A 24,185-nucleotide genomic window follows, 5' to 3' on the forward strand; every position below is an offset into this window, starting at 1 on the left:
GTTTGAAAAATTTCAATAATCTTGCATTGTCCTTCAGGAAGGTCAAGGTCATGCAGAGTAAGTGGATTGCAGGGATTCAATGCCTTGCTCAAGGAAACTTCACAAGAGCATTTGTTTTCATATCCGTCTTGTATTCAGATCCTCATGTTCAGGGCTGTAGATACCATTAAGGAAACTGAGGTCATGCCCTCTGTGTTTTTGTGTCCTGGGTTAAATTTGTTTGTTTTTACTTCCACATGGTCTATGTCCAGAGTCAGTATATCTAATGTTGACAATTGTTGCACTAATAAAATCAATCAAAGAACCATTAGTGTTACTACCTACACAATAATTTCTTGAACTGAAACATATTTTGACAAACCCGCTCTCACAGAAATTCGTAAAATGACCGTGACCTTGTAACATTTCGTGGGTGTGGCACGTATTGTGCTGAAATTACTTGCAAGCACCACACAAACAGTGCAAATGGAAAGTCAATTAGGATCCTTGGTTGCGTTGGACACACAGATTCCCTGGGTCATCAACATAAAGCAATGGGCTTTGGTTAATGTTATGATCCTATAGATAGTATAAAGACGAAGAAAGTCCACATACAAAGGACAGGTCAGGGTGGTGGATGGGTCAAAGACTTTCACCCAGGAGACTGCTGTTCATTTCCCATGTGTAAACTGGGAACTTAACGTCAATTTTTATGATGTACTTGATGGTCACTTGATGACATTCTTTCGTCCCGTACATAAAAAAATGCGTTATTTCAATCGAAAACACATTTTTTTTCCCCTAAACCTAACCAAGTACTTTTGGTGCCTAAACTCAACCATACCCGCACTATGTAAGTTCAGCACAATTTATGCCACCACCAGGTAGGTTGTGAGTTGTGTTTGAATAAAATTCTCAAGCCTAAAGTTATGTTCCTGCTTTTAATCAGGAAAACTTTTACCAAAAAATAATTAAATAAGCTTAAGAATCGTACCTAGCATGTGACACCAACCTCTGATACTTTACACTTTTTGATATTTTGATGTGGACACATTTCAGCCAGCACTGAAAATGATTGAGGTTTAAAACCAAACCCGTAAAGGATACTCTCAGTTTCCACACCTGAATTTTATTTCTGTCTGTCCACAGTAGGGTTTAAAACAACATCTAGACCTTCATATTTACAGGGAATAAATTTAATTTACAATTGAGTAAATAAATGTAATACTAAACATTAAAGCAATTAAGGTGGTGAGAGTGAATCTCATGCTAACAGAGTGCTGCTGTAAGCCTGCTAAGTCATTAGTACTCTGCAGATATCCAGTATTAAAGTGTATCAGAGGGTTTAATTGCTTCCCATTCATGATTTTGTGTGAGTCCCGGTCTGCCAAAAAACACACCAACAGAGGGCAGCACGTTGGACTGTCCCAGCAGGAGGTAAAACCATAACTGTTTGAAGTCAGTGAGGAAGAAAAGTATGTTCAGGCTCTGCAGATACACAAATAACTCATTCAGAAATAAACCTCTTATTTCCCAAGCTACTTCTGACTAAAACTCATGACCCACTCTCTTTTCAAAACACTCGATAAAGGGCATATTTTTGGAAAATGTGGAAATCAATTACTTCTGGTGCATAAATGAATTTCAGTGGATGGATTATGTCAAATGGAAGTGTGTGAAGGGATGAAGTTGTTAGGAAGCTAGAGCAGTGCATTCCAGTATTTCCTTCTCACTGTAAAGTAGATTTCTCATATAAATCTGATGGTTAATGATGCACATATGAGTGAAATATACTGGTCCTTTTGCCTTTCTTAGAGAGTTAGCTGAAAGAAAATGAGTTAAGAAAGAGCAGGAGAATTACATGCAGCTAAGGTCTGGACTCAACATATTCAGCGCCTGAAACCCCTCAGACACCTGCTGCACACCCAGAAATGTTTCCATTACGATGGTCTTATGATGGTCACAGATGTTGGTAAAAGCTATTTGTGGATGTTTGATGATTCAGTCTGATTCAAACTCAAAGGATCACTACTTCACAAGACGCACTGTAGCATTTAAATTTCAAAATGTGTTTTTCCCACTTTCCAGGCAGCTGCTAGCTTCTGTTTATTCCACTGAGGTGTTAAAAACACAATACTTGTGGGACTGCGGCATATGAGAGAATGGGCCCCTGGTTACAGATATGCAAAGGGCCCCACAAGGCACACCGACTTGGTTGGTGGTTTGCATCTCTTTGCAGTCATTAATTGTCTTTTTGTGGTTTTATGTCTCTTTCTGCTCATTGTGTGTCTTCCTGTGGCTGTTTATGTCTCTCTTAGGTAATTTTGTGTCATTTTTGTTTTGTTTTGTGTCTCTTTGTGGTTCTTTTGTGTCTTTTTTGTAGTTGTTTGGGTCTTTTTGATGTAATTTTGTCTCTTTTTTTGATCATTTTCTGCCAATTTGTAGTAATTTTGTGTCTCTTTGAAGTTATTTTGTGTCTTTTTTTGGTTGTTTTGACTTTTTTTGTAGTTATTTTGTGTCTCTTTGCAGTTCCTTTGCATCTTTTTGTGGTCCTTTTGTGTGTCTTTGGGGGCATTTTGAGTCTCTTTGTGGTTCTTTTGTGTCTTTTTTGTAGTCATTTGGGACTTTTTGAGGTAATTTGTCTCTTTGTTGATCATTTTGTGCCACTTTGTAGTCATTTTGTGTCTCTTTGAAGTAGTTTTGTGTCTTTTTTGGTTGTTTTGCCTTTTTTTGTAGTTATTTTGTGTCTCTTTGCAGTTCCTTTGCATCTTTTTGGTCCTTTTGTGTCTCTTTGAAGTAGTTTTGTGTCTTTTTTTGGTTGTTTTGCCTTTTCTTGTAGTTATTTTGTGTCTCTTTGCAGTTCCTTTGCATCTTTTTGTGGTCCTTTTGTGTGTCTTTGGGGTCATTTTGAGTCTCTTTGTGGTTCTTTTGTGTCTTTTTTGTAGTCGTTTGGGACTTTTTGAGGTAATTTGTCTCTTTGTTGATCATTTTGTGCCACTTTGTAGTCATTTTGTGTCTCTTTGAAGTAGTTTTGTGTCTTTTTTGGTTGTTTTGCCTTTTTTTGTAGTTATTTTGTGTCTCTTTGCAGTTCCTTTGCATCTTTTTTTGGTCCTTTTGTGTCTCTTTGAAGTAGTTTTGTGTCTTTTTTTGGTTGTTTTGCCTTTTTTTGTAGTTATTTTGTGTCTCTTTGCAGTTCCTTTGCATCTTTTTGTGGTCCTTTTGTGTCTCTTTGAAGTAGTTTTGTGTCTTTTTTTGGTTGTTTTGCCTTTTTTTGTAGTTATTTTGTGTCTCTTTGCAGTTTCTTTGCATCTTTTTGTGGTCCTTTTGTGTGTCTTTGGGGTCATTTTGAGTCTCTTTGTGGTACTTTTGTGTCTTTTTTTGGTTGTTTTGCCTTTTTTTGTAGTTATTTTGTGTCTCTTTGCAGTTCCTTTGCATCTTTTTGTGGTCCTTTTGTGTCTCTTTGAAGTAGTTTTGTGTCTTTTTTTGGTTGTTTTGCCTTTTTTTGTAGTTATTTTGTGTCTCTTTGCAGTTCCTTTGCATCTTTTTGTGGTCCCTTTGTGTGTCTTTGGGGTCATTTGCGTCTTTTCCTGATGGGCAGGTCTATTTGTTAATTTCAGTAAGATTATCATATGGAAATTAAAGACTCAAGGAATCCCCTAGTACCAACCTTGACATGTTAGTTTGTCAGGAATGCGGCTAAATAACGCTTCAAAGCTAAGCTAAATTTCGCAAGGAAAAACTGACACGGGCATTTTCAAAGTGCCTTGAACTGTTACCGTAAGATATCTGAATGAAAATGGGTTTTATGAGTACCCATGAGTCTCTCCTTTCCACTTTATGCTGTCCTCATGCAGTTTTGGGCAAAAAACATGCATGTAATACAAATGTGCTATTTCCACCTACTGTATTTAAATATTTCTGCATACTGCGGTCCCTAAACAGTCTTGGAATTATATACACTGAGTATGACTGGAAAGCTGAGACTCTTGTGGACTCAACAAGCATACTTTTATTCATGTCAGTTGATATTAGCCCCTACAGTAGCAATTTCATTGTAGTGACACCATTTTTTTAGACAGGCATCACTGTATAAAACAGGCCATTGTGACCTCTTGAATAATAACAGCCTCATGACACTTTGGAGGTCACAAAGTAGAGACCTCAGGCATTTGGAGGATGTAGGACTTTTGTATGTTGACAATAAGGGCGTTTCTGAAAAGTTTCCAGAGCTGAAGTGCTCGCTATACAATACCAGGAAAATGCAGTTCTTACAGAAATCTCCACATGTCAATGTGGCTTTTGACACCAAAACACAGTATTGATTTTTGTATGATGTTCCTTAAGATCTTGGAGTCTTGATTTGATATTTTAGAGGGATTTTTGACCATCTTCAGCCCACCAACTGCAAATTATGAGATGTAATTGAGCATGGGAATGGCCATCAAGTACTTTCATCGTAACGTTCTAAGACCCTGTACACTGTAAACTTTCAGTTTCAATAGGAGCCTAAACAAAACACAATGTTTATTACAGATTTATGCCTAAAAAGACTTCACAGACAGTGCTAAGCTACACCCCAAATTAATCCTCATGTTCCCAGCTTTCAGATGATGTTTCCTCTTCTGTGTGATGTATACTGTTGACCTGCTACCTCTGTCTAAAGATCTTCTGCCCTTCCTAAAAAAAAACAAAAATAAGTCTATGGTGGGTCGAACAGTGTGACGTGCTTAAGTTTCAAGTAAATATTTTATCAGTGTTACATTATTATAGCAGTGTGAACAATATGCACAGCATGACTACGAAAAAAATGCTGGCATCATGCTGAGTGTGATTAATTACCAGATGTGCAACTTCGAATTCTAGTGGCTTATTTTTATCCACATAAATGTAAGGAAACAAAATGTTCTCTGTAATGTGTAATAAACACCAGGCTTGGATTTTGACAATAATCCGCAATAATGTAAGAGTAGTAAACACTCTTAAACCTGCCTTTTAAATGACTGCCTGACTCGGTAAATAGTCAGTTCCCTCCTAAAATGTACTTGAAATGGTCAGACTTTAATGGAAAGTAGCTGAAAATGACTCTATATGGAGGAAGTCGCAGTGTAAATTTATGAGCGCAATATTCTGTCCTGTGGGGAGCTAATAACCTCAAACTGTGACAACTGTGAGGGTCCTGCCATTCACAAGACTTTCTCACAATCATATGTTTTCCACATTTTGCTCAAAGATCCACACAAGAGTTGTACGCTCTTACATAAGGTCCAAGACCGATATCTGATTGCAGTGTCCTGATTGCAGTGACTTTGTTGAATCTGCAAGTACTTTGGTAATGCTTTCATAACCAATAGAAGCCATAAAAACAAAACCCAAGTTGTAATGAACTGTGTTTTTCCATTAAAGACAAATCAGGGCATTTTTATCGGAAAACATTCACATAGCAGGGTCAATAAATAACAATATCAGTTATTCAGATTGTCCTCAGAGAGATCTGCAAAACTGTGAATACAAACTTGTGACGAGTAAACCAAATCAGGAGAAGAAAGATTATCTTCATTTGGGCAAGAGCGAAATACAGGGAGGAGGGGAAACAACAGAGAAAACAAATAAACTAAATAATTTAATTTCTTAGCCAAATACCCCGTCACTTTGAATTACTCTCACTTAACACTAATTTTATTCAAATGTATCTATGTGCATCTTCTATAACATACGACAGGCTTATGTTAATTTACTTATAGGCCTCAAAATCACATCAAACTTCTATCGAGAGACATACAGCATCAGCCTTTTCAACACCCAGGATGTCAAGATAAGTGCTCGAATGATTATGCTGCACAAGGACAAATTATATAGGGGGACACTTCAATCTTCCAGGTAGAGAATATTAATCACTGGTTTGATTAAATATTAAAAGAAGCTGCAGTTCTGAAAAGACACTGATGAAATCAAGTCGAACAACAGGGACCACTCTCCTTTAATACCATCAGTGTATCATACATATGATGAGATATCAGATTGAGGCGGCTTTAAGATTAATATCTTTAAATGACCTATTAAAGGCGTCACATGCAATCAGAGCTTAAAAAGGCTCATGGTCTCATGTGGAATTATATCCAAAGCTCTCTACAGTTGACAGGCGGATGTCTAAAGATTAATCGCCTGTGTCTTTGCTCTGAATAAGACAGAGACGTAGACGCCCAGGAGGGTTTCCTCCAGCTGTCCGAGCTGAAGAGGAGTTAAAAGGCAGCGTTCCCATGCTGGTAGAGAGAAGATAGAACTGTGACTCAAAGTATCCAGTGAAACGGAGCCTGTTTATCATGTCCCTCATGGGCAGGATTCATTTTATCAGGTAGGAATGGAGGAAAGCAGCAGGAAAGACAGTGATAGAGGGCGGAGTGGGAGGGAAAGAGATGGAGAGGAGGCAGAGGATAGAGTAGTAGTGGGATGAACATGGAGAAACAGCGCTGCATGGCAGGGGAACAGAGAGGGGGAGAAGTGGAGAAGGAGGTCAGGTCAGTTGACAGCCCATCAGGGATGCATTTGTGTCCCGACATATTAATCCACACCTGCTTACAGCCCACAGCAGCATGACAGAGGCAACATGGAAACCATGGCTAAATCCACTGCAGATATAAACCTGTCCGGACTGCATCTACCACAGGTCGACACATGTATAACTGCAGTGTTCCTGACTGACGTGATACCCTCTTATTTTTACACCAGTCAAAGCAGACAATACAGAACCCGATCTAAGAATGCCATGAAGGTTATCTGCACTCTTGTCCATGTGTGCATTTGCCTGTTTGTGTGTTTGTCTTTGAGATTAAGTGGATCAGACGTTTTTAATCATGTCAGCGCGGCTTTACTGGGGAGTCGAGAGCTCTCGCTTTGTCTGGAGATGCTCAGCTTTCTCACTGCATTTAAATTCTGAATGGTGAAACGGCCAACGTGGTGTTCCACATATATGGAAATTTTCAGATAAGTAAGAGAGCACACGTACCTGTCAGAGCGCAAAAATAGGGGTGCCCTGTGTCGTAACCTCTCACTGAGCATTTACACCGCATCACAGCATGCTGATTATCCACAGAGAGCCTCGGGCTTTGTGACCAAAAAAGACCTTTTCAAAATTACCTGTGGGCTAAGTTGACCTTTTGATCTTGGTCTTGTGCATTTTTGGTAGTCAAAGGTTCTACTGGTCGATCTACAGCCCTGATCTGACAGTCATGAGGTTTAGATCGTGATCAGAACCATTCAATCAGGCGTCACAGATGGAGTCACATGTTAACCTCTGCTTCGACTCCATTTCACATAATTTCTCATCTGCCAACATCTTCTTTCTTTAGTAATGACAAATCAACTACTTACCAGTAATAGTCAGGAAACGTGTTATGAAGGCCAGGCTTGGCCAGTTCAGATTGCAGTGGGGCTGGTAACACCTCCGACCCCCCAGGACACCACCCCTGCAAGTAAATTGGGCTGAAATGAGTTTTCTCTGCAGGGGTGAGCTTGCCTCACTCTAATACGAGTGACCTGCACCTCCAAAGTGAGACACGCAATTTAAGATGGTGTGGCATCTGGTAGAGATGAACTTGTGGACCTCAGCAACGAGAGGAGGTTGACCTGGAAACGCAGCTGCACATGGATGGTAAATAAGCCAGACTGCATTTTATCCACATCCTCCAAGGACACTGAGACCATGATTTTATTTATTTATTTATTTCTATTAGAATGAAGGAAACATGGTCATTGGTAGGTTGTGAAGTCCCTGGTTCAGCCACAGTCACCACTGTTTGAACTCCACATTTAATGGGGCTGTGAGTCCGTGCAGCTGCCTCAATAGATGCTTTGTTTTCATCTGATCTCACACTGACAGATGTAATTCATGCTTCATTTAATGATTTCCCGAGAACCCGTTCATTTCTTATGGCATAGCTTCAGGAAAACAGTTAAACTTGATTTGTATGATCTGATTCAGGTCGAAAGAAATGGATAATATCAGTCACAAAAGTGTCAATATTGCATGTTCCTATTACAGCTGCATCTGTAATGCCAAACAGTAGCTATGTTTCCATCCAAAAGTGATTCGAATCATTGGGAAATGCGCATTAAAAGAAATACGAATCCTGTGTGTTTCCATTAAATGTACAGACTTTGGTGAAAACTACGAACTCGCGCGAGTTTTCCGCAGAACTGGAAACAAAACAAGTCTCGCATTCTTCTTCTTCTACGTTTTCTGGCGATTGGCAACCAGCTTGTAAATGCATTACCGCCTTACCGACCCGGAGTGTGGATATCACCACGGAGAGAGGTGTGCTACGTCAGACTTAATTTGAACATAACTGTTTCCATCCCCTGTTTTGAGAATCAACATTTTTTCCAATCAACCAAAACCTGGCTAAAGCGAGCGTATTTTAGTTTGTGCGAATCAGGGGATTTTAATTTGAATTTTGGTGTTTCCATCTTAATTTTCCGATGCGATATTTATAGATGCGCATCTAAACAGGCTGATGGAAACATGGCTAGTAATGTGCTTTTTAACATACTTTTATTGTTGTTATTTTTTTTAGCAACATTAAAACTATAACATTTAAACTATAAAAGAAAAAGAAAAAATAGTAATAGAGTGTAGCCTTTATATATTCCAAAAATGGATTAGACAGCTGTCTCAGTTAGAGGCCTGGTCTGGTTGACAAGCAGTTGTTTTTTTTTTAATAGAAGTTCTTCGGCAGTATAAAAGCCGGTCTTTGGCTACCTCAAATCATGCGTATACCCTCCTTGATCACCCTGTAAGGTATTCATATTCCTTTAGTCTGTAAGGGTCTTCAGATCAAAATAATTAAAAGGGTTTTTCATTAAAATTAATCCAAGTTGTGAGTATTGTTTTAACAGGATAAAGTGGTGTTGTGTTAGTATGCCGTATCTCACGTTCTCTCTGATACGCTGTCTGTTGAAGCTAGATCAAATGAATGAGGCCTAATATTTAAAGAAGTAATATTCATACTGGTTTAAATAAACAATGTGGTTGTATTTTCCTGATCTTTGCTGAGCAACAGTTTTGTGTGAAAGGAATTAAAGACCTGTTGCAAATATATGCAATTTGATTTCAATGATATAAGCGAATTAAAGCCCAGGCTATGAAATTGTAGTTTTCTTGTAATCTGTCCCACAAAAGCAGACAGCTACAGAAAAGCTAAAGCTGAGAGAAACAAGTTTAAGGCGTTTATATAAATGAATTTACATTTTAAAATATTTGTAATTTTTTTTTTTAATTAAAAGGAGCTTAACCACATCAAATTTGAATTTCATACGAGGCAGAAGCTAAGCTAGGCTAACTGCCTTGTTAGCAGAACTAGTAAAAGTCAAAGTAATAGTTTGTGATTTTCTATTCCCTGTGCCTGGATTTAGCTGCTGCCTTGTTTCTAATTACCAAGATTTTAGTTTAACTGCTTTGAGGGGAAAAGAGATTAAAATCATCATTTATCTTCCGATGCTAGCTGTGGCTGTCTCTTGCCAGCTTTCGCTGGATTTGTCTCTGTAGCTTTGGCTGTGATTAGTTTGGGTTTTAGCTGTATTTTGTTGCATCTACACATTTAACATGTTTTCTTTCACATGGCAAAATAAATACCAGCCACTAAATTTTGATTGAATGTGTTGCTGCATTTTGGCTTTGTGCAGTTGATTCCGCCAGAGCTGGTGGAGATTGCATGTTCCTGTAGGAGAAGATGAAGATATGCTTGGCAAAGGTCACCTTGAAGCATTGTTTTGAAAAATGTAGGCATGTTTCTCAGCTTATCATGTACAGAGCGGAAAAATAATTAAATGTCACTCTTCCCCTTTCATCCAAGGAATTGTGTGACAGTGTTGCCAGCTATTTTAGTCGGAAGAAGCAATAAACAGTTTTATGCAGGCTGTTGTATCGACTCTGTAACTACAGTAGGCTATCATCAATAGAGAGATGATCATGACCTGGAATAAATTCATTATTGTAAACTCTATCTGTCCATTTGTCAAAACAAAGTCAAACTAAGATAGTAATGTTAAAGCATTTAGAATAAAAACAACGGGGATCACTGATTGGTCGCACATTCACAGGACATTTATGTCTCTGTCAGGCAGATGATTGGTTGACTGAAGGTGCTGCTACTCCGTACCACCCACTTTACACAATAAGTCTAGATAGCTCCTTTTGTACACATTCAGCGAGAAATACTCCCTCCAAGGAGAGGAACTAAGGTCTGTCCAAGACATGACTAGATATGTCACTAGCCGCTTTGAAAAAAAAATTGCTAAAGGGGTCTTAAAAGCTGCCAAATCTAGCAAGGAAGTTGCTAAGTTGGCAACACTGTACATTATTATGTAGTGAATATGTTGAAACTTGGTTCTTTTGGTTAGGAAAAGACCATGTTTCGGCTTAAAACGTACAGTTGGTTCAGCACATTCTCATTCCGAAGTCATCAAATAGCTGCTTTGTCAGTAATTTTGGCGACAGACAAGCGACGGCAAAAGTTGTATGCTGGGGGTGTCAACATGTTAGGCCACTGGACATAACCTTTCACAGTGTAATGATAAGCCACTGGTCAACTGGCCCGCGTCAGTTCATAACATAGCCAGGCAGCACCTGTTGCAGTGGTAGGATATGCCGCTGGATGGCATCAGATTGAAACACTGCAGGTAACAACTTAATATAAGGAGCTGAAAAGTCCATACAAGGCAGGCGGGAGGGGTAGTGGTGGATGGGTCCAACAAACCCTGGACTTTCACCTGGGAGCCTGGTGTTCACTTCCCATATGAATGTTGAGCCATACCATGATGCTTTTTTCCCAACCTAACCACATGCTTTTGTTGCCTAAACCCAACCATGTCTTTTGTAATATGTAGCACGTAATATGTAGACTTGAAAGTCCAATGACAAAGCGGTGATATGTGAGGACTTGGGATGAGAACGCGTTGGTTGGTCCCACAGTCACCGCTGGAAATGCGACGATGTCTTGCTATAAAGGCCCAGTTTCAGCAACACAATTTCCACTAAAAAATGTCTTGCTGTAAAACAACCTGTTTTGTTGTTAGTTTGAGTCAAACAGAAGTCTGCAGCTTGGCAGCCATCTAACTTAGGCGGCACACCATCCAACATCCCTTTATCTCCCAATGACAAAGCCAGCCAGCTCTTATACATGTAATCAGAACTACGTCACTTCAGAAACACTGACATAACATACAAATGTAAGGCAGCTGGGGTTTGAAAAAATGTACAATGCCAACATTTTCCTCTGGTGTCTGGGCTGCCTGTTGTGGAAGCTGATAAAGAACTAGAAGTTTGTCGGTGAATGTTTAAGGTTGATATTAGCATCTTCAGGGTAAATGACTCTTGATCCCAAACTTAAATACCAAACCTGTGTTAAACTGTGTGACATGAGCCGAAAGCTTGTTTAAAAGCGAGGTAGAGGGAAGGGGCATGTGAAGAGAAAGTTGCTTATTAGACTGACAAGAAGCTCGGGGGTTTGCAGACGAGGAAAGAAGGCTGAATTAGGTTGTGTCAGGCAAATTTCATGCTAATAGCTTCAGTGACATTTTGTGTTGTTATTGCTTGTGAAATGGGAAATTACAAACATGCTAGTCATGTTTCCATCTCAATGCACCTTCTCATGCTTAATATCAAAAGGTTAATAGACAATATGTAAATTATCCCCGAGGTGAGGAAAAAAAACCCTCATTTATATTCTTCAAGGCTCTTGATGAAACAAAAATCCATCTATGCGTGAGGTTTTTATCATTAATATGTTGCTTTATTACCACAGGAATTGTACCTTTGACATAATGGTCAAATAGTTACGACACATAAATGACTTGTGTTTGACTGTGTGCCAGGATTTTAAATGTTTGCAACGATCACTTAGAAAGCTCCTTTCATGCCAGAGTAATGTATCACCAGATGCAAATGTATCTGAGGCATAGTGCTGGAGAAGGAGAAGGTGAGATATATACAGAGGAATGAAATGACCTCTTGTGTTGAAATGCCATCTTCTCTGCTGTAGCAGTCTCTGCTCTCTGCCTTTTAACGAGGACTGAATAAAGTTTAGTGTGCTTGACCTCCGAGCGGGGGCATCTCAAGTTCAGCACAAATGTCAGCTATGAACAAGACAACCAACTCCCACAGCTCCTCATTCGACAACACTTTAGTTTTCTCTCCTACTTTTAACTTAGTACCTTGAGAGTCTCAGTAATAGAAAGCTCAAGTAGCAGCATATTCGTTAATGGCAGCAACATAAGCTCAGGAAGGATGCACAGAACAATTACGCACTCAAGACCTATTTTCGGATGCCTTGATTTAAAGACTTTAATTTCTCTCTCAATGGAAAATTTTCTTTCATTCATTTTCCATAACAGTTTATCATGTTAGGAGTCGTGGGGGGGCTGGAGCCTATCCCAGCTGACACTGGGCGAGAGGTGGGGTACACCCTGGACAGGTTGCCAGACGATCACAGGGCTGACACATAGAGACAGACAACCATTCACGCTCACATTCACACCTACGGCCAATTTAGAGTCACCAATTAAACTGCATGTCTTTGGACTGTGGGAGGAAGCTGGAGTACCTGGAGAAAACCCACACTGACATGGGGAGAACATGTAAATTCCACTTAGAAGGGCTCCCCCACCCTGGGTTTGAATCAGGAATCCTCTTGCTGTGAGGCGACAGTGCTAACCACTGCATCACCATGCTGTCCTTAAAAGAAAATTTCAGTTTTTTAAACCTGGGTTCAACCTGCTTCTGAAAGCAACTCACAGCTATGTAGATGCCCCAGAAGTCGATACCTGCAGTTAACCCAACATGATCTCATCTGTACTCGTCATATTTTGACTCTTGGGCAGGCAGCATTTTGCATTGTATATTGACGCAGGGGTCAGCTGTTAGATTAGGCAACAAAACTACTTGGTTAGGGTTAGGAGAAGATCATGGTTGACATTAGTCACATCAGTCTACTCATGTGACAAGGACTCATATTACAAAATTACTCAATGCTGACTTAAAGTTTCACATAGGACACAAACACCTCTCCAGGGTAAAAGTTCTGTACATTCCTCCAGACTTTCTTGCTCTTTATACTAAGTCCATAGCTCTCAAAGGCTAATAATGACACAGATGGTTTTACATTGGAGTTGGTTGAAACCCTGTATCAGACTGGTACCAACAAAGAGAGGACTCAGTCGTAGGACTCAAAAACACAAGGTCTTTAATAATGGGCGGTGCACATATAAACAGTCCAAAAATACAAACAAAAGTGTCCAAAGGCTAGGGGCTTAAGCAGAATGCAAAAATGCAAAATATCTGATCAAAAACTTATGCTGTGTTCCCACCAAACGCGAATTCGTAAATTCACGGGTCAAGATTACATACAAAGTCAATGCAAAGACGCGATTAGATGCGAAATTGCGCCAGGCGGCGCGATGGACGCGTCTAGCGCGACGCGATGAATGCGATGGACGCGATAGAGGCGTCTAGTGCGGCGCGATAGACGCGAAATTCGCGTCCAACACCTCACCGCTCGAGTTGAAAATATTGAACTTTTGAGGCGAATTCGCGTGACGCTGTGCCGTGAAAGCCAATCAGTGTTGAGATTCTCCCGACGTCACTGGCGTGTGTCAACAACACCTGACGCATCGGGGACTTCCAGAGCAGGTACAAAGCAGCGATGGTGGTTATCTCAGCCATGGTCGTCAGTGGCTACCCGGAGCTATATGATACTACGTGTCTACTCTACAGAAACCGCAACAAAAAGGAGCAGGCTTGGGTGAAAGACGCCGAGGAGACTGGTCTACTTGGTAAGTTCTGTAAATATGTGTCTTTAATTAGTTTGCAGAATGGTTGTATTATGAACGTTAGCACTAGCTTAGCTCCAGTTAGCACAGACAGCTTCCCGGCTACTCACGCGAATGACGCGATAACGCGAATTAACAAAATGGTCAGGCGTCGAAACTCGGGCCTTATGGGCGGCGCGTTACGAGCGATTAAATCGCGTTCATCGCGTTTGGTGGCAACACAGCATTAGAGAACACTACAAAGAGACGGCTAGAATGTGTGCTCAAGAAAACTGAGAACAAACTGGCACAGATGAAGGGCAGCAGGTGGACTAAATACACAAGGGAGGAGGGTTAATAAGGGACAGGTGAAACCAATCAGGGCGGGGCAGGTAATCACACAGGAGGGAAACACACAGGGGCAGGAAGTGAAGTACCTGAAATGAGAGACAAGGGTAAGTGTCAAAATAAAACAGGAAATACTGACAAAACTGAAAACAAGGAAGCATGACCTTGATGGGGACCTCAGGGTGTATCTCTCACAGACGCAAAAGCGGCCTGCCCAAGTGGTGATTTTTGATTCCCCTTGTGTGAGACCAGGCTGGTTAACCACAAGAACTAGCCAAACCCAGAGGGCTACTTTCTGTGTTCTGTCCTCCGTCTCAAAGACAAGCATCTAAAATGATTTATGTAAAGCTGAAGCTTATTGGGAGAGATTTAGAAGACTTGCACTTCTTGCCCCTCTATGCACTGCTGAGTCACATTTCCTGAATATCAAAAACAATGCTGATGAGTGTGAAGTTGGCATCACTCATAACCAGATTGGACACAGTTCTGAGGAAAAAATCCAGGTTAAGAAATAACAGCATTTCCTTGCAAATTAATAGTTTGACATTTTGGAAATTGAGTTTATTCGCTTTGTCAAGAGTTAATGGAAAAGACTGATGCCACTGTCATATCTATCTATTATTTTATTACTAAATCAATTACTGTAGTAAGCTTTAAAGAAATTGGTGGTAGTATTTTTTAACTTCGACAAGGGGTAGGCCAGTTGTTTCCCTCATTTCCTGTCTTTATGCTAAGCTAGGCTAACCACATGCACAGACCAATGACCACTTCATCCCACTGTACAAAAATGAAGCCAAAATTTCCCAGGTACAAAGGCTGTCATATGCTGGTAACGTCATTTGGAGCCAGAGTCTGTGCAGTAGCAGTCAGCCACCCAAGCACCCATCTGACCCAATGGTGAGCAGCACCTTCGATCATGAGCACGCTGATTGACACACACATCTGTTAATGGTGTCAGATCCCATTTCATGGCATCAAATAACCACTAAAACAAAACTTACCAAGAAAATGAACTCTTGAGCATATAAATAAATAAATAAATTTGATGTGTACTTTGATCTTTTAATTTGGCCAATGTCTGTTCCGCTAACATGGAGGGAGTGGGGTTTATGGCCTATACTGCAGCCAGCCACCAGGGGGCGATTAAGATATTTTGGCTTCATTTTTGAGGAGCTATCATGCCATCTGTCTTTATACGCAATCTATGACACAGACATGAGACTCGTATTGACTTTTTCATCTACAGCTGGATGGAAATTTGTGGGTGGGTCGCTGTGTTGGGAGTGGGTGCACTGTGGTCGAGTGTTTTCTGCTTTGGCTGTTGTATGTCTGTCTCCATCTTGTTGTGCAGTTGAAGGATAGAAATAAGATAGAAATAAGACCTGGACTTTATCGTGTCACCCTTGACGATGTCATATAGGCCTGTATTTTCACTGCTGTATTTGAATTCTTGTCAACTAAACTAAACTAAAGCCAGGTTCACACTGGATGCAGAAGCGCCGGGAAGTGCTGTCTGCTTCTTTTTCGGTGCCCATGTTGACCAGTTGGGCTGTTCACACAGGTTCACATGCGCCATGGCCTTGAGCTCAGCGGCTGGTTTGCGATCTTGAGCAATAGTTTGGTGTCACATCTATTTTTTCTGTGTGCCGTGAGTGAATCTGGCAAGAAAACCCCCTGTTAATCTATTTTAACGATATAAACAATATGTATCAGATATGCTTGAAATGATAAAATATGCAGCCAGTGCTTCCATGTATTTGTCAGCTTTGTCTACACAGAGAGCAAGTGAGAGACGAGTACACACACACACACACACACACACACACACAAGCAGACAGAGACAGAACTCTGTGTGATTAGAAAAGAGCAGAGGAGCAAGCTTGCTGGCCGGCGTGGAGAGATGTGCTTCTGGTGAGAACGGTGAGGATGGACTGCTGACAGGCGGCTGCGCAACAGCAGAGACTGAAAAGGTTTAACAAATTCAAGTGTTGAGTCCTGATTAAACACACACACACACACACACACACAAAAAGACACTGTTATCTGAGTTATAAGGTTTTTTTTATGCAGAATATGCAGGTAAACAGAGGACACCCTTATTATGCATTTCTTTTTCTTACTGGTGATCCATTGAGAGCCTGTTACCAGTGACGCTCATGCAGTATAACATAATGGATCATACAGCAACAGCAGCATGCCCACCTCCTCCACCACCACTACATATGACTGCCTAATTTACTGATATATTGCTTGTCAGGCCAGACTGGAGGTTAAGTGTGATAGATTCACCGAGCTCCACCAGTGACAGTCCCACAGGTGTAAACGCAGCCAATCATTTGGATCACCAGTACGGTGAGATTATTTCACTCAGTTTCCAGAATTCTCTAGCTAAAGGCAGCAAAATACAGCATGTTTCTTCCTTCCCTTCAATTTTAGACTGCAGGGGAATCCCATTTTTCAGTATGATTCAGAGGAACATATCAGTAGACATGCACTGTAGGTGAGCTGGAGGAGAAGCTAATTCAAAGTGCTGCGAGCCTTTAAACTAACCCACTTTGTTGAAACAGCTTGTGGCGATGGATCTGCAGTGAAGCACGGAAAGAACACGCTTGACTGAGGGGTCTGGCTTGAACTCACACACGTGCACAATAATGCACAGTGTGCACTTCTCGATGAAAGCCTTGTTCACACATGAGCTGAGGTGTGTTTAGTGGGCATAAATAAGGTGGCGAATTGCTCCACCTTCGACTCCACTGTCCAGTCTTAGCTCCGTAACATCTTGTTATCACCAGGCATTGATGAGAGTAGACCATAGATTTATGGTTCTGCCAATAGGTATTGATTACAATTGTTTTAATATGATGGATTCCCACACTGTAGGGGCTGTTATATTTGTGCAATTACAATGCAAGTAAGCAGGTGTAACCATACAGGGCTGATCCTGAGAGACTGTAGCTGTGATTCAGGGTATATTTTTACAGGTAAACCTGGCTCATGTTTTCATACCATTTTAAGAGTAGATGTAAATGATAAAAAAATGCATCTTGATGCCTTGTGAGCTGCAGGATTGGTCACCATCGGCAGCAGAATTAACCTGGTCGAAAACTGACATCTAATTGTTTTTCACCCTCTCCTCACCTTCCCATGCTAACTCCTTCTCCTTCCTGTCAAGGTCAGTTGTAATCACCTTGGATAGGTAATTTATTAATAGCAGATGGGCCCCTACGCCTCCATTTTTCAGGTGATGGATGCTGCGAACGGTCTTTGACCAGAAAGGGTGAAACAATAAAGCTGTTAAACAAAACTACATCCAGCGCAAGAATATTTTATAGGTTCATTATCCATGTGTTCAGCATCGCTAGCTGTTACATCAGCAACGTCCTTCACTCCACAGCAGACCTGTACCAAACCAGTAATGCAGCATATACAGCTCCAGGGGGAGAAAAAAAACAGGGCTGTATAATTAACATATTTGCTTGCACAATGCAATCACCCCGTGTCAACAAAAGGATCATGTGTACTGTTCTGCAGCTGGAGAACGATACAGCAGTGGTACCTACATGAGCCATGCAATACTTCTTTGAATACACAGAATCATAAACCCTGTTTGCTAAACATCAATAATCTCTCAGCATGAAAGATTTATCTGATCCATAATGGATCAGCTCTGCTCTGTGTCAACCTCGGCATGCACTCAGAAGACTGTGTGACATCGACAGTATGAGCACCTGTGCTGTCCTGTTTGTGTAACGACATGGAATAGAATAATCAAGCTCACAACATTTTAAAAGGGAACTTCATTTACAGGTCTTGGCTGGTTCTAGACGCAGAATAAGTTGTATAAAGGCTTTGTCACTCCAGGAAGAACTTTAGTCAGTGTCAGAGGAGTCTGTGGGCTTTGAAGTTTGAAAATGAAAAAAAAAATCTGGGGGTGTGGAGTTAAAAAGTAGTGAGCTTACCAGACCTTTGTAGCCCACAGTAGTGATGGGCAAAGCAGTTCTTTAGATGTTACTAAATCACTAGAATCAGTTCATTAAAAAGATTCATTCAAAAGATTCGTTCAGTGCTTGGCGGGAGGAGCCCTAACTGTGTACTGCGTAGTCCGACTCACTAAACTGATACACGTCTGAGCTGCTGCTGCGTCTGCCCTGCACTAGTGAGTCTCATTACTGGTCAGCCTAATGTTTTAAGTTTGTATATCTGGAAAGTAAGTCGGTTAAAACAATGGGGAGGTGGGGTGTCGGTAAAAAGTGGATAGTGCCAGCGCCCCATGTACAGAGGCATCGCGGGTTTGAGTCTGGCCTGCTACCCTTTGCTGCTTGTCAGTCTTTCATTCTCTTTCTGTCTCCCCATTTCACACACTGTCCTGTCAATTAAAGGCAAAAAGCCCAGAAAAAAACAAAAAACTAAAGGGGAGGTGTGTGATTGTGTCCATGTGGCTTGACTCCTGGCTACATTAGCCATTAGCTTGGAGAAAACGGTCCCTATCGAAGTGTATCACTGAGAAGAAATGATTTGAATCACTCAGGGATTGGGGTTACGTCGTTCACCGAGTGATACGTCACGCGGTCGGCAGTCCCTCCCTGCACCCTGGCGGCCTCGCAAGTGATTCATCATGCGCATGGACCAAATCAGCAGTTCCACTCCTGGCCTGCACGCTTGCTGCTGAGCTCAACTGAACTGAGAAATGAATTAATCAGTTCCAGAAGTGATTCAGTTCAGTACGTTCACTAAACAGATTCGTTCTTTTGAACGATTCGTTCGCGAACGACACAACACTGGCCCACAGCTCAAGGCTACATCAGCTGCTATTGGCATCACACCCTTGCATCTCTGACCGAACTGTCAGTTTAATCAAGAGAGACAGAAGAATGAAGCAAAGATAATATTTAATGCAGAATAAAGGTGTACAGATTAATAGATGATTTGTGCTGTTAAGATTTAACAGAAGTCTTTGGCACTTGGAAACCAGAGGGAGATACTCTGTGGTCGAGGGTGTCTGAGTGGCAGCAGGACAAATCCCCTCTTGGAGTCCAGACACTGGTGGTGGCTGATGACTCTGAGGCTGCTGAGGCGTATGAGGCTGATGAATCCGTAAAGACAAGGTGGTGGACGGTGGAGGACGCGCACGAAGGGGACAAGAAAGAACTATGGCCGAATATTTAAAATGAGGAGCAGTAAGATGATAGGCTGACAGAGAAGGTGTGTCGCTGTGCTATTGGTTGATTGTGAATCAGCTGATGACCCAACTGACCTACCCAGACAATAACACCTAGAGACAGTGATAGAGCATAAGTGCAATGAGAAAGTGAGAAAGATACTTACAGCCTGAGAATTAAAAGTATTGTCTTCCTGACCGAACTTTACTTAGAGCTCATTAGTCACATTGCATTGTGGGTAATGTAGGCACCAAGTTTTGACGAGGACGAAGAATAAGTGGCGTAAAAAAGGCAACATCTTTGATTCTTCTATATTGATTCTGATCTTTTTTTCTGTGCATTGTGAATCTGTCATTGTTATCCAAAAGTACTCATTTAATGCAACATTTCGACCTACAACATCTTTGTCAGGTAAACATCCATGTGAATTTAAAACCAGTCTATACACAGGCAGAAATTGACAGCTCAACACAACACCCACCACCTTAAAACAATCTACCTTGCACCAATAAAACACATAATGTCCCAAAGAAAAGACTGCAGACCACTCAGGACATAGGTTACTCTGTGTTATACATTCATTTACTATTTATGAGCACTATAAAACTTTTAAGACTTGCTTTATTGCACACTATAATGCAGATGTAAGTGTTTATCAATGTATTTGTGAACAACTGTACTTCCATCTGTGGCTGTGGGCATAAGTAGGTGAAGTGAAGTCTTAGCATGCGGTTTTTAAAACGACAAAAAGGAATGCAATGTAGACCACATTCTGATGTGTGTCTTCTTGTGTATAGCCTCACATTGTACCCAATATGTCCTCCTCTTTTTTCAAGTAGTCCACCCATCCATCCATTTTCAACCACTTATCCAGGGTTGAGTCGTGGGTCATCAAAGCAGCAGGTCATGCAAAGCACCCCAGACATCCCTCTCCCTGGCATGCTTTCCAGCCATCCTGTTACATTATGTATTGTGAATCTGTTTTTTGCTCAGATGGACATTTGCCTTACCAAGACTTTGGTCTTGAGCTTGAAAATTTGGATGTGCACAGTATCAACCTTCAGTATCAACTGATTTTTTTTAAAAAAAACTTCTTATGAATAAGGTCAGCCGCAGCTGTGAATCATGCACTAGTGTTGTTCAGAGACCCTGTTGACTAACACTTTGTCTTTTGAGCCTCAGGTGACTGTAATTTGCTTTTATAAGCTTATATTGCTTACTTTTTCTTTGGTGTGACGGAGGAAAAATGTGTTTCTAATGAGGCTCATAATTAAACATAGACTTAATAATTATGTTCTAAGAGCTCTTGTTGATGTACATGGATGATCTACAAGCATGTAAGGGCTTGCTATTGCTCATTATCCAGCAGAGGTTTCTTTAATTTTGTCCAATGCAGTGAGGAAAGATATATGTATACATTATATATCATAAGATGCACTTTTGTCAGTCTGTCAACATGCCATTAACTACCGTAATCCAGGAAACGCTGCAAATGTCTGCTCAGGTGCACTCATCTTTCATGCATGACAAGCCATATGAAAATTCATATATGTAAAGCGTGTGTGTGTGTGTGTGTGTGTGTGTGTTTCCACTCAGGTGTCGACAATATGAGTGCCCCCCTTCCTGTGTGTGTGAAGCACACTGGAAGAGCATAGCCCACTGTCACTCTCATGACTTATTGAACTGTGACAGATCGTGTCCTCCTCCGGCTGCAGGAAGGCAGCAGAGAGATGGGAAAGGGCAGGAGAACGAAGGCGAGCTGAAACCTCAGTGAGAATCTCAGCAACAGCAGACTCCCTCATCGTGACATTGGAGAGGAACGTCAAGAGGGGCTAATGTGAAATGACGCACATTCATCTAAATTGATCTGTGCTATTGAATGCTCTGCCACGTTCTGGGAGAGCCTCAAAAGGCTGTTGGATTTCATTTTGACATGGTGGTGAGACGCCGGGGCCAGCGCTCTAATCTCTCATTTCGTTTCAAGGTAACAACAAAACCACAAGTCATCTGTGAGAGTATCTGTGCTGCTTTCAACATACCAACAATAATGAAAGAAACCTATTTGAGTCTTGATTTAAAACTGCATTAAAACTCCCACTCATTGAACACTTATACCAAATACTTTAAAGCCTTTATTGCACAGCATCTCTGAATGAGAACAGATAAAATCCTAGAACAACATACTTTTATTTCACAAATCCTCTGCGTTATTTTTGTAGCTCTGCAGGCCTACGGTTTAAATCACTCTTTATAGCCGGGAGATGGCAAACCATTTCACACATGAACATAACATACTGTAGATACAGATTTAATGTAGCAGCAAACAGACCCACACACACACACACAAAGTAAAACAAGGTGATGTTTGTTCAGCAAAATTGAACTTATGATCAGCTTTCAGCTCTGCTGGGTAAATATCAGCTACAGTTTCTTTGTTTGACACTGATATGAATTTTTTTCCTTTTTTTTCTGCTGCATTGGTGAGCCTGTCTAAATGACAAAGGATAGCCATACAGTGTAGCAGCGAGCAATCCATGACCATAATAAAAATATATACCACTGTTGTCATTTCTCAGAGTACACAGACATATTGTGGATGTAGTTTTACAAATTAAACTCCCATATTTGTACACATAATGCAAAAAGGATCCTGGGTAGTCATTTTTTAAATATAATTTTAACTCTGATCTCTGCTGTTTAACATACTGCACCATCTTAATCCATACAGAATACTTAAAATCCATCACCGAATTTATCATATAAGCAAATTTGCTCACCAAGAGGAGCTCCATGACACGTTTAAGTGATTTTGCGAGGTGCGTAAAGTTGGATTTCTCCAACACCGCCACTTTCTCAATATTAAATCTTGTTTTTTAATTAAAACAATCTTTTAAGAGAAGTTTGCAGCGCATTGGTGAGCGCTTTAAATCTATGGAAACAATTTAACTCCACATTTTAATCTCCACACTGCACCAAATGACTGTTTTTTCTTTTGCATGCACATCTTATAATGTCTATGAGTCCCAGAAATGTGTATGGCATTCTCGCTATTCTATAATCCCACACTTCATATCCAAAAATAAATACACAAATAAATCTTATTGGACACTGAAGGTAACATTCGTTCACGACCTGCAGCATCTAAAGCGCACAAGTTTCTGGAAAGCTTTCTTGAAGTCCTCGTTGGACATTGTGTATATGATGGGGTTGATGAGGGAGTTCAGATATCCCAGCCAGGTGAAAAAGTCAAATAACTCAGGATTAAAACACGTCTCGCACGTGGCCACCACCAGTGTGTAAATGAAAAACGGCAGCCAGCAAACGATGTAAGCGCCGAGGATTATCCCCAAAGTCTTGGTGGCTTTTCTCTCTCTGGCTGCTGAGATGCGCTTTTTCTCCAAAAGCGCGTCCGACACGGTCACTTTCACCTGGTTCTCGCTTGTTGAGGAGCCGGTGTCACTGGACGGAGTGTCGTGTCTCCCGCACTGCAGAGAGGTCGTGGACGCCACGGATCCTGGGGAGTTGGTGGCCAGGTGCGCCGAGGTGAGTCTCTTCCCCACCTTCTTTGGGGACTGCTTCAGGATGCGTTTCCGAGCCTCGACGTATATCCGCCCGTAGAGGACAATAAGCAGCAAGGTGGGGATGTAGAAAGCCCCGAAGGTGGAGTAGATGGTGTAGAAAATATGATCCGTGTTGACACTGCAGCTGGTCAGCTCCTCCGCCTTCACCTGCCTCCAGAAGAGAGGCGGCAGGGAGATGGAGATGGCAATGACCCAGGCTGTGGCCACCATCCCGGCGGCGCGCCCCGGCGTGCGCTTTTTGGAGTACTCTACCGCGTCCGTGATGGCCCAGTACCTATCCAAAGCGATTACGCACAGGTGGAGGATAGACGCCGTGCAACACGTTATGTCCGAGGAGAGCCAGATGTCGCACACGATTTGCCCCAGCGTCCAGGTGTGGATGACGGTGTACAGGACGCAGATGGGCATCACCAGGATGGACACCAGCAGGTCAGTGACGGCCAGGGAGGCGATCAGAAAGTTCGCAGGAGTTTGTAGTTTCTTGGACTGGGAGATAGTTGCGATGACGAATGCGTTGGATGAAGTGGTGGCGAGTGTGATAACGGAGAGAATCACCGCCAGACTGATCTGATAGGCGAGACTCTCTTCGCCCACATCCACAGCGGATGTCTCTGTTATAAAACTGTCGTTTGTGGTGTTCACCGGCTGAGTTGGCTCGACTTGACCGGAGCTCTCCATAACTTTTAGTCACTTGTTCTCATATTTTATGTCACCCTCTGAGATGTCTGACATTTAAGGTGCCCTTTCTCTTGATGGACGTGGCCTTATCCGTGCCATCCGGTCAGATAAACGGCCTAATCAGTCTCCAGCATAAACATGGATTCCTTCCTTTCTCATTTTCTTCTGCTACATCAGGTTTTAACATGCAGGTGCCAGATTGTAGAAGCAAATATCCATTCCCCGCTTTTCAAAGTTTTCCGTTTTGTAGCCATAAAAGAAAACTTCTCAACTGCTGCGCACAACATGCAAGACAGAAGAAGAAGAGTGTGTGCGTGTGAATGGTGAGCAGTGGGTCCTGGTGTCCCAACATCTGGGAGAATGTCACAGATAATCCGCATGTAGGGCAGAAGTTCTCCAGAGCTGTGTTTCCTCAGGCCCCCTGTGGTTGAATGGTGAGCCAACCCAAAGTCTCAGTTTTATACAGACTCTGACATCAAACAAGCACCACTGATCACAGCCTTGTTTTTTCTCTCTCTCTATGAAGAGTAGGCTATCTGCTGGGTCATAGTGCCCAGTGTGTCTCATTTGTCACACGTTGTGCAAGATTGTGATTTGAAATGGGAAAAATACTTTTATATTACAGAATAAAAATCTGAGG

At 41.5% G+C, this 24,185-nt stretch overlaps 1 protein-coding gene across 1 annotated transcript; it reads right to left on the reverse strand.

Annotated features, from left to right (window-relative positions):
* Nucleotides 1–21,405: 21,405 nt before the first annotated feature.
* Nucleotides 21,406–23,983, reverse strand: htr1b (5-hydroxytryptamine (serotonin) receptor 1B). The gene has a single exon (XM_033642323.2). The coding sequence runs from the start codon at nt 23,543–23,545 to the stop codon at nt 22,412–22,414; it is 1,134 nt and encodes a 377-aa protein (XP_033498214.1). The 5' UTR covers nt 23,546–23,983; the 3' UTR covers nt 21,406–22,411.
* Between the last annotated feature and the right edge of the window lie 202 nt (nt 23,984–24,185).

The sequence above is a fragment of the Epinephelus lanceolatus genome, chromosome 15 (genome assembly GCF_041903045.1).
Source record: "Epinephelus lanceolatus isolate andai-2023 chromosome 15, ASM4190304v1, whole genome shotgun sequence".
NCBI classification, from domain to species: domain Eukaryota; kingdom Metazoa; phylum Chordata; class Actinopteri; order Perciformes; family Serranidae; genus Epinephelus; species Epinephelus lanceolatus.

Bases quoted from the DNA above. Each gene is read 5' to 3' on its own strand.
- htr1b (XM_033642323.2), bottom strand. From the start codon at position 23,545: ATGGAGAGCTCCGGTCAAGTCGAGCCAACTCAGCCGGTGAACACCACA.